At 30.8% G+C, this 12,264-nt stretch overlaps 1 protein-coding gene across 1 annotated transcript in view; it reads left to right on the top strand.

Moving 5' to 3' along the window:
- The window catches only part of LOC143058290 (uncharacterized), a 29,867-nt gene extending 18,128 nt beyond the window's left edge, over positions 1-11,739 (top strand). Inside the window, exons 8-13 of the mRNA XM_076231773.1 lie at positions 960-1,070; positions 2,980-3,090; positions 3,392-3,499; positions 4,157-4,267; positions 8,351-8,427; positions 9,894-11,739. Of these exons, the coding sequence (XP_076087888.1) occupies positions 960-1,070; positions 2,980-3,090; positions 3,392-3,499; positions 4,157-4,267; positions 8,351-8,427; positions 9,894-10,129 (754 nt within the window). The 3' untranslated portion in view covers positions 10,130-11,739. The remainder of the gene's footprint in view (positions 1-959; positions 1,071-2,979; positions 3,091-3,391; positions 3,500-4,156; positions 4,268-8,350; positions 8,428-9,893) is intronic.
- Positions 11,740-12,264: the final 525 nt, after the last annotated feature.

Here is a 12,264-nt window from a genome sequence, read left to right as displayed (position 1 = left end):
TATGTTAATTACTGTACCATTAGATCTCTTGTTGAGAGTTGTTTCATATGCAACCACACCACATTATTTTCTGTAGATTTAATAGGTACAGATATCAATATTTGGAATACAGCGGTGAGGGGTGCATTGCATTTGCACCAATTTTTACAAAATTCAATCTTTTATTTGCACCACAAAGCTAAATTTATTTTTCTGATTTGGATTGTTTCATAATTTTTATGTCTCTTCTGGTTATGTTTGTTTTAATGCTTTATGAATGCCTACAATTTCATTTATCCAGTTCGTTTAAACATCGATGGATATAGTCTCAATGGTAATCATATCATATGTTATTGTTTTTAGGTAGAGGAAACAAGTCTCTGACCTTTATATAGATTATCCAGTGTATATGAGTACATCCGAGCCATTGCTTACAAATCGTGTTTCAGAATAAACTTTTAGTTTTACTTCAGTGTAGAATGACTCCTTTTTGGTTCCCTGATCTCCCTAATTTATAACAGAACTGCTGTATTTAACATTATCATGAAAAGTAACTTACTAAGAACGTATCAGTGTATAGAACTTTCAATATGGTTACGATGATTGACTACAGATGAATATGTTTTATCATGCAATAAAAAAACTAAGTTGTTAAGCTTTTATTCAAAGATTCTTTTGAATACAGCTTCAATTTTTGTATTATAAATCTGTGTTACATATATTAATGGCGCATACAGAATAAGGTTTGTGGCGTAAATGAAAGATTATTTTTGCACAAATGAAATGCTAATTTGCGCAAAAGCAAAGCACCGGAGATAAGCATTCTATTATAATCTTAATTAATTGCGAGTGAATTGGTACAACTAAACGTATCAAATAAAATAAACATTGAAGATCGGAAATCTCAGAGTAAAAATATTGCTGGAAAACGGACACTTTTAGTATAATCCAAAATAAAAAATGGTTATATTTTTTTTCAGTTGCAAGGATCAGATAGTGAAAGATGAGGTTACTTCCAGTCAATATGATTACTTCGGAAGACAAACAGCAAGAATAATAGACGACGTAAATGCAGCGACGAATGAAATACGGTAATACATTTCAGAGTTTTGAAATCAAAATTAGTTTGAAATGCATATCCGTAGTAGAATATATTAACTAAAACCATTTACATTGTCTTTATTGTTAGAATTACGGCAAGCACAAACAACTTTAATTTATAAACCTTTAAACGAACGATATGATCTTTACTAATAATAAAAATACACCATTTTTTAAGTGATACTAACATTGATGTATTAAAATAACTCATTACGGCAATGAAGTCCCTTTTTGTATATTGACAGTTGATAGCATGATTTGTGAGTTTGGCGAACATCGCATATTTATTTGTGTGAACAGTCATACTAGACACATGCCTAAATCTATTTTGCAGCACGAAGTATATATACATCTTATTTGTTCTTGTTAATCATTAATTTGATGCATTTCTATACAGCCCATTAGTATAAACTACGTACAGCTTGTTTCCGAATCGTACTATGAAAGTGGATGTTTGTATGATCATATGTGTAATATATCAAAACTGACATCTGATGTGGTGTTCGGTACCTCTTAGTTTTCTTAATTTTTAAAAACATAAGATCCAGAACTTTAGGATGTCCTTGATCTTAAGTGATATTGAATAAATTAAGAATTTAAATCAAAATAAGCTAAAAATATTGATAGCTCCTATAGAAGATATTTGATTGATAAAATATGGTGGAAAAAGGCTGACTCGTACTTTTACCATATATTTGTATTGGTACTATTTTGGTCTTTAATCAAAAGAAAGAAAATCAAGAATCTGCTGAAATGTTGTCAAAAGACCTTTCATGACCTACAAAATCTTAAAAAAAATGTATATATAAGTGTAATCGGGGAAACATTTAACCTTGTATACAGTCTAACACAGATTCCAAAAACTTACCTAATGTTTTAGCTAGAAAAATATGAAAGACAGGACAGTTACATAAAAAGGTTCACATTTTTAGAAAATCTTAAATACACTTTTTCAATAGTCCAATGCATCAGAGAGCGAACGAAACACTGTCAGATACTTCCAGTCAAAACAACTTTAGCAAAAGACCTACAGCAAGTATTAAAGACGGCGTTATTCTATATCAGGATGAAATACGGTACATTTATTTATATTTGTTTACACCAATACGTCATACTAAGCGTGTTGAATAAAGGTAAACATCGTAGAGTAGGCTTATCTGTTTTGTTAGACTATAAACAAATGTGCTAGTAGTAGAAATGTGAACAGTTACCTCTTACTTGCAGAATCAACGACTGGCAAATAAACAGAAGTTCCGGCTAAGCTCCTGCTATCTTCTTTTTCTGACATTCAGATATTTTAAAGATAATACTTTTTTTAAGTATTAAAGAACAAATCAGTCGCTGGATGATCATGTGTGTAAAGCCTTTGAATGAATTTTTCATGTTATTCATACGCGTAAACCCTAATGTTTTTTACAGGCACATGTAAGATATGATAGAAATCTGTTAATAAAAAAGGGTAACTTTTTAGCTCACCTGACAAATCTATCAGTAATAAACATGTTCACCAGGTTGAGATATATCTGCCCTGAAATGTGCAGACGCTTTAGACAATACGTTGATGGGTTGCTGTCCCTGCATTGGTAAAAAGTGTGTTGTTATTATATTAATCATTATGATCATTAGAAATAAATTGTAAACAACAAGCTCCTAGAATACGACAAAGGGGTTAACAAGAGAAGAATATGTGAAAATTGAAAAAAAAGTCAACTGATAACAACTTGAAACTAATTAAAGTAATGATAAGGGGTTGTCAGTAACCTTCGTAAAACAACAATTCAACCAATCTCTTGGTATCACTCATTATTGGAGTATTTTATACTATGTGTTATGATATTCAAAACCACATACGATATAGGTGAGCGACACAGGCTAAGTAGAAATACTTTCTGTTTACAGTGGCAATAACCAAATACCGGATGCAAACAGAATTGCCAAACAAAAGATATGCATTGAAGAAACAGCAGGAAGAATGATTGGCGTTGTTAATGCCTTAGCCGATGAAATACGGTACTTATATTTATCAGTATTGATCACAATACGTTAAAATCATGTTTTGTTTATATCAACACCCCGAGGAGAATCTGATCGAAGAACTCAGACCAGTGTTATTATACTTCAGCTTTGAAACTCTAATACAGAAAATCATAGACGTACTTTTTAGATTTAGTTATAGTTTTAATTTATCCCTAGTTTCACTTTCTCCTTAGATCAAAACCCTATATTGTGTTTCATAACCAATAACCAGACTTTCTTGTGACAAATTTCAACTATTCATATATTTGTAATTTTACAACCAATTTATTTATAGCCGTAAAGTTATCATAGGGACAGAAGGTATTCAAATGGAACTTGATATCATCAGGATGTCAACAGCAAACCTAAAAGACACAGTGACAGCCTTAATAGAAGAAATACGGTATAGATTTATTTATGTTTAGTGCATATTTATTAACATTTCAATGTACATGTACATGCTGGACTACTATCTTAATATATTTTTATAAACAATTTGAACCAGAAATAATATAACATAATATATAATACTATAAACTAAATTTAAAGAAGTCCAGATCGAGCATGAATGACAATCGGCCTGGAACAACAACCGATATAAAAAAGGACTTTCATATCAGCGGTGTAAGTATTTTCCGTCCAATAGCTGCGGTATCCAATCTTTTATTGCGATATATTGTGATGTATGAAAAAATATACTTAACTGATTATATACCTTTTGTTGATATACCAACCTTAAGTTACAAAGAAAAGGTGAAATTGTACAACCTAGAAAGAAATTTATAATACTAAAATGGTCATTTTTTGTTTACAAAATAATCATGACTATATTTTCAATTTCCAAAACACAAAACTCACAAATATTGCTATTTAAATCACATGCAATAGAGGGCATATAAGGTTTTGTTCTACAAATGGCACCAATCGTGTGTGTTAATACTGCAATAGGATTTATTTGAAGTACTATTGAGTGAAGTAAATAATACAAATTCATGTTCCAGGGAACTTTGTCTCAATACGTCAATATTAGTATAATCTTTAATTGATATCTATGTTTTAGCCAAGAACATCACATAGTGGATGATGGAGATATTGCAGAAGAACTTGGTTATATCCAATGGATAATTGCAGAATTAATGGGTGCACTAAAAGGATTAAAAACAGAAATGCGGTACATATAATAATATAAATCATGCAGATTAATAACGATACTATTGATTCGCGTGTTTCGATATTTGCGAATTTATTGCTTTCTGATGGGTTTCTAATTCCAGGACACCAACATGAATTGCTAATGTTAAAAATATCATGAAGTCTATCAAAAGTATTTGTTTCTAATTTCAAGATACAATTGCTCATGTTAAAAATTAGCTGAACTTTTGGCAATACAAGAGCAGTAGAATGATGTCATATTTCATGCTATTGTCACTATACTAAGCTGTATTTTAAGGCGAAGTGTACGTAATTGCACGCCTCTAGCGGATTTAAAAACGTTCGTCGTTAGTTACGCAAGCCATCTCCCTTACTCCAAGAAAGGACACACGAAAGGGAATTACTTTCTGCGGTCTATAATTAATCCAACAAGCACACCTGTGCTGTCTTTAAACCTCATATAAATTATCTAAACAACTCCAATAAGAAATCACAGCATTCTGTACCTTGTTCTGTGTGCAGCCTGACTTAAAAACACTGTTTTTTTTTGTTTTAGACGCGTAGGAGAAGGCATTTCGTGTTTATGATATTAACAGAAAGAAAAAACGCCTCACAACAAAATTATAAACAAATAAACAAATAAACATCTAACCATTTTTCTTCTATTGATATCAAATTAATTAATGTGAAACCTGAATTGACCCAACAATATCGTTTTAAAAAAGCCGTAGTCTTGAACGAAAAACACAGTACTCAACGTAAAGTTTTATAATAGGTTACAAAAAATTAATGAAAGACGTGTGAATTTAATTGTTTAATTAAAAAGACGTTTAAATGTTCGTATTTTGTGCAATTGAAAATTTAATTACATGATTTATCTTCATATAAGAAATCAGACTATAGTATATACCAAGAGAATAATTTGACCACTAGTGTAAAACTTACCAGTCGGAAGAACAAAGACGGAAAACAAATAAAAAATAAATTAGGCCCTAAAATTACTCAGTAACTTAAAAGTTGTCTCACTCTAACATTTATCTTAAAATAAGTAAAAATTATGTCATTCAACTCCCAGTTTTCAACTTTTTCTACATGTGCAGAAAATAAACAGGTGTCTTCTATTCCGTCCACAATTAATGGGAAAACTAAATATAAATTTAGAACCATATTGAAATTAAAAGTACACATGTAAGATAAAATATAACATGTCATTTCTTCTTTCACAAATTCCAATTTCGAAGAGATATATAGCGAAATCTGTTTTCTTTTATTGTGTCTGTGTGCATCATTCAAAATTAGCGAATGTAATTTTGAAGTATCAAGTCTCAATTCAAGATTATGAATGAATAGAATATAGAATTACAAGGGGGGAGGTAAGGAAGCCCGTGCTTTACTAGTCTTATAATATGAAACTTTGAAGTTCATATAATTTACATTCAACGTTTTTTATCGAATATTTCATGGCTTTTTGACTATCAATGTTGACCCCTCCCCCAATTGATTGGATAAAATTAATGGATTGCCGCCCCTATTTCAAACTGAAGTCCTATAAACTGACTGGTATTCGAATTTATTAAAAGAAATAATTGGTATCTCACAGGAGCGTAGCTGCCGTTAGGCACTTTAGGCACGTGCCTACACATAATTTTTTTCACATTTTTTTGTTTTATTAAAATAAATTAATAAACAATTTTATCTGTAGATGAAAGACGGTGAAGTTGTCCAAACTCTTTAATTATCGAATGTCATGTGTAAACAGTTGATTAAATACCTAGCTACGCCCCTGTCTCATATTGAATCAATACCGTAATGGCCGAAATAAATCATTTGTTTCCGCGAATTCCGAACAGCTAGAAATATATTCCCGAGTTTCAATTTGAGTTGTTCGAATAATTCAAGCCCTTTCCATGTCCGATTTTCTCCCACACGAGAAATGTAACATTCGTACATCTGCTGAATAATACGACTGAATTATTGTGGTTACAATTTGTGTAAATCCCGACTTTCGGAATAGGACTGTTGTAGATTTCAGATTGATTTCAAGAAATAAAAATCATACAAAAATGTTTCACTCAAATATTCGTCTTCAGACGTGTAAAGTTATACAACGGTTACTAACCGGTCTGGATTGTGATTAAAAGAAAAGCATGCAATGCATAAAATATATAATGTCGTGGCTCAGGGATGTGTTGAATTATAGAGATGCTTATGCGGCACAAAGATAAGATAAATTTACCCAAATGTACTAAGAATTACCACACAACTTAAATTTACTTAAATATTGATTTGTTATCCTGTGCCAGACAGATGGCTGATATTCTGAGAAGAGACCTTGATGAAATGACGTTTTATGGGAACAAGGATTTTGAAAACACGTCACAGTGTTTAGATTTTAACAACAATAAGGCACCAAGGTCGAAAATAGTTCTAGTTTATAATGAAGAAAATGTCAACCGTTTTCTAGCTTGGCGATCTCCGCACACACCCGAATATAACATGTATAATAGACAAATACAATAGAATAGTACACAAAACGTAACATAAAAAACTAAAGACCTAGCAACACTAACTCCAACAAAGTACATAACTATATGAAGCGTCGTAACTGTTGCTGTGACGTCAATAACGTTGTCATTGTTTTTTTGTTTTTTTACACTCAAGATTCAACTTTAACAGTGTATAGCTTGAAAAAATAGCACGGTTGCTAAGGAATTTCTTTGCACCAATCGATTCCTCAGACATTTTAGAATCGTCTCATAAATTAAAAAAAAATCGATTGTCTAATATAATATAAAATCTTTGAAATGTAACAATTCCTGTCGAATTTCACGATTTTTCCTATATATCCTTTGTAATTTTGGTGTATGATACTGTTAACTTCAACAGCTCGTATCTCAAAAACGAAAAAGTTACCCCCTTTTTTTATTTTATTTTCCGATTTATTTTTACAAGCAGAATCTACAAAAAAAATCCATTGTGTAGTTTAATTACGTACACTTCGCCTTAAGGCAATATCCGAATATAGATAGTACAAGTAGATGAATGTTAGTGACCTTAGGTTGCTTAAACTAATGATAATATTTTGTTATTTTGATTTGCATATACTTGTTAACCGGATGTCCCAAATATTTTTTTACGCCATTATGAATGACCTTGATGACATTATAACCCACGCTTCAGCAATATGCGTCCAAAAATTGGAAGGAATGTCATTTTTCTAAGGTTGGGTGTTCTCTCGCTTCGTTTATTAATACAAAGTAACCGTCATGGTATACCAAAGTATGTTGAAAATTACACGTTGAATTAATTATTCAATTCAGCTGAATCGCTGCATATGGTTGTGTTACCCTGATAGAACCATCATTACTGGTAGGAACACAAGTAATCATTGTGTATTGACATATAGCCCGCATGCTATGATTACTGTAAATATTCTATTGAATGGACAGCTTTGACTTGTATATCTTTAAAATCTTGGCAGGCTTTACCACCCATTGACAAATATTAATCGTATCGTTTTTTCTTCTTCCAGAATTGAGTATATAAATAAATAGGTTACATCGTTTAAGGTTTATGACCCCTTCTGTAGCCATTTTTGTACGAATTTTTCAAACTTCAATTGTATCAAAACTACAGATGTAATGAATAATAGAGATAGGCCATTTTGTACATATACCAAGGAGAAACTTGATGCAAAGCATTATTATTTATTGTCTCATTGCATATAACAGAAACAGGGTACTTTGTGGCACTTGCTTTTCTATGATGTGCTAGTGTTTATTTACAAAAAGTTATAAGCAACCTGTAAATTCCAAAACACCTCGTGCCGAGTCACTAAAGTCAAGCTTATCCTTAAAGGTGTACCTCATTTGGTCCACATTTTAATTTGTTTTAACCAATAGCTACATTAATATACTCGTTTTAAGGAAATCAATGTCATCACTGCATGCAATAATCTTATATCTATCAGTCATGAAATTGCCAAATAAGAGGGAACAAGGATAAATGGTGTGGATTTTCTATAGAATTTCCATATGTTTAGCATTGAATCAACACAAGGGTATATAACCCTTAAGATTGTTATTTTAACTGTCTAATTTAGAGAAAACCAGCTTGACCTACAATCTGTTGGCATCAAACGTAAACTGAACACAGTGGCTATCAAAAGAGAAGTATCTGGTATGTATTTTTTTTATCATTATGTATAAAATTATGTTATTCAAGTTTTAATTCATTACACAAAAAGGTAATCATTTAACACAACTCGCATATAAATAGAGTACGCCTTCTGACACCTATGTAGTTATCAAAGGTTTCAGGATTAAAATTTAGTACGCCAGACGCGGGTGTCGTACATAAGACTCATCAGTGACGCTCATACCAAAATACTTATAAAACCAAACAAGTACAAAGTTGAAGAGCATTGAGGATCCAAATTCCAAATGTTGTTTTATGGACTACTCTTAATAGCAAATGTACCATATCTTTATAGTTTCATCCACATTAAAAGCTGCACATTAAAAAATACAAAATCATAAAGGTTAGGTAAGGAATATATAAATATACCACTTGTTAACCATAAAATACTGGTCTTAACATCGGTACCCAGAGGTGAAATCATCTAGAATATGCAAAATAAAAACAAGAACAAACGATATTCAAACGATTATATATAGATTCAGCTTTGTAACGAATACTAAAATCTAAACAATCTCTTTGACACATTCCCTATTTTCGTTCTCAATTTTAGTTAAAAGCCTGCCATCCGTAAATTTGCTGCAATGTAATGAGCTTGATAAAACAAAAAAGACCTACATTGAATAATTCCAAAGTTGCCTGAGGTAGTAAAACCTTTGTTTGAGTATACTCTTGCTGATATTTTTAAAGGTTAACTGGATTAGATTTTTTAAAGGAATTTATTGGTGTATAAACTCGAGCAATTCACTCACAAACAAATAACATTCCGAAGGACGTTTATGATTTTTGTGAGTGACTTGGTCCAGTTTATACACGTATTAATTCTCTTAAAAAGGCGTTTGATCCTTAAAATTCTTTAAAATTGGAAATAGGGAATACAGTTTCCACACTTATTACCTCTATCACACGTAAATTGTATATTTATGTCAATGAATAGGCCTGGAGCATGAATATATTTGTTGGTTAGCGCAAAAATATGTACTCAAAATGAAATTTGCCATCTAATAATAAGTTAACTGCAAAAAACGAATGTATTGTGTATTATTTTATTTAACTATTAACGTGCAGTGAAAATGAATTTTGTAACGTTGGTGTTATTATCGCCGTCATCTGGTTTACATTGGTTACGAAAAGAAGTTCGGTCAACGTCGTCTATCTAAAAATAACTAACGTCAAGATCAACTACCGGAAGGTCTCTCGACCAATCATATCAACGTATTCCCTAATATGCAAATCATATAAGAATTATGACAATTTTACACAAGTTAGAAGTTAGCCTGGCAATAAAACCAGGTTAAATCCACCACATAAGAAAATGCAGGTATAAGTACCAAATCAGGAAATGACAGGTTTTTGTTACTTTTTAATTAGTGTCGCGACCACGTGAATCAAAATTAAAATACCCTATTCAAATTATCATAGTGATAAACACATTTGTTTCATTAAAGGGGACGATGCTCATCAACGTTTCAAGAAAACAAAGCATATTGCAACATATGATTTGGCTGGAGAAAAAAAACCGACTTATGGCAATTTGTCTGCAGTGTTGTGTGAATTATGCATTAACGAAAATGAAGCTGTCAACTGGTGTGATACTTGCAATGCAAACATTTGCGTTTCGTGTACATGCTTTCATAAAGATGTGCGAATGATGATAAACCATCGCATATTCAATCTTCCTTAAAAAAAGAACGAACCATGAAAAGAATTTCTTTGCGTAAATTTGTCTTTTTTTAAGATTTGAGTTTTACGCTGTAATGATATATTGTGACTTTGTGACTATATAATGTTATGCTGGGTTTTTAAAACTTGTCAACAATATGTTAGTTTAACAAAAGGTTTTGAACGCGTTTGTGAATATTATGTTGATCATATTGTTTTGATTTATTTGCTTTTAACCATGTTATCATCTGTAGATTTTTTATATAAAATACGGTTTGCGTGGTTCTTACGGGAAGCTTAAGTCTCATACATAATCTCGAGATGCTGGCATTGTATTTTATATTCGACCTTTGAAATCTATAACTGTTTTCTTACTTCTCATCAATAATGTTAGCTCTCTCCACTTTTTAAAAGTAGATATTTCATATCGAACTCTTCAAACATATAAAAATGATGGTTACATTAGTGTCATGTCTTTAGGGCATACGATACAGTTTTAGGCTGAATTTTATCATTCAAGCTGATTTAACATAAAAACGAGTTCATGGTCCCCTTTTTTTAACATGACATTTGGTTTGATTACGTAAGGAGGTTATGTGTACCAATTTTCATGAAAACGTAAATAGTGCATTTTTTTTTATTTGATTTAATACACAGCAAAAAATGACTGGTTTCTCCTACATTCATGATCATTTGATTAATTTGAGTTATTGGTAAAAATAAAATGTACAAATTTAGGCAATATTGATATAACACATAAATTACAAATAATTTAACCAAAAAAAATCGTGTTTAGCTTTTAATACAAAAAAGTTATATATTTCTATCGAAAGGAAAAATACGCCCACAAATCCGTATTTTTAGGATATATCTGAAATTTGAACCTCAATTTACTCAAAAAGTAGCACATGAAGGCATATTTTTTATTACACATTTGATTTAATCAGGTAAAAAATAGCCTACATGCAAATTTTCATTTAAATTTAAATACGGGATCGGATGCCCTTAATTCAAAATAAGTAAAAGTTTTGTACGTGAATATTACAATGAGACTTGATCACAGATAATGACGCGTTGCCATTAAAAGATTTGTAAAATATTGTTGACCAATACTAAGTGAAAAATATAAAAAAAAATCTAAATATAAAGTAGTGTCTGTTCATAAATAGAAGATTGTTTAACATAATTATGTCAGAAAAGAATTGATGATTTAGCACTGCTTCTTGTGCACTTGCAATTAACAAACCTGATACTAAAGTCCAGGTTGTTTGTGATAAGAAACAATTCATTGGATTCGTTCAAATTTGCCGTTGTAACTAGCAGATTTTGTCAGTTTAAAAGTTTATTATTATCATAGCATGTAATCATTTGTTAAATTTCGTATATTCCTCCTTTTGTAACTATATTACTTGGACTTGCACACGTCACAAGGTTTAACTGAATATTTTCTGATAAATTTTATGAAAATTAAATGAGCCGATTTAATTGTAGTCAAGGTTTTTGTACCACCTTAAAATATGATATCTATTGTCCTGAATCTATAATTTTTCAAAATGTAATTATTTATTTCGATACATGTATGCATTGAATATACTATATTATTTAAAAATAAAATCTTGTTTAACAGTTGAAGTTTAATTTTACAATTCGAATACAAATGTATTATTATATATTAATTTGCTTGATAGTCAATAAGGCAACTTTTAACCAGACATCATTTAGCTGGCTCAGTTAAGTTTAAGTGTTTAGCCCCTCTTGCTTTTTGAATTTTTGCTAGATATTCGGAATCCTCGGTTTTATCCAAGTATTGCTATTAAAAAGAATTTCATCAATATTTAAATCTCTATGTTGTTTTTATAATTTTATTACGAATAGTTTCAGTAGCCATATTTGAAAATGTTATGAAATGCTTGGTATTTCTTAATAATGTTTTTAAGATTGAGGATGATAATTATAAATGTTTGAAGAGTCAACAAGGAATTATTTCCCGCTAAATATTCATTTTTTTTTCTCGAAAACAAGCAAACGAACCCTTAATTTATTCTGCTTTTGTAGACTCTTTTCTTTTATATGCTATCAATTTATAACAGTCTTTTAAAAAGCCAGCTATTTTGAAACACTAAGGCAAACATCCTCAAGTTCTTATTTTTAAAATGC

The sequence above is a fragment of the Mytilus galloprovincialis genome, chromosome 14, assembly GCF_965363235.1.
Source record: "Mytilus galloprovincialis chromosome 14, xbMytGall1.hap1.1, whole genome shotgun sequence".
Lineage (NCBI taxonomy): Eukaryota > Metazoa > Mollusca > Bivalvia > Mytilida > Mytilidae > Mytilus > Mytilus galloprovincialis.
This window is presented reverse-complemented; position numbering and strand designations above follow the sequence as displayed.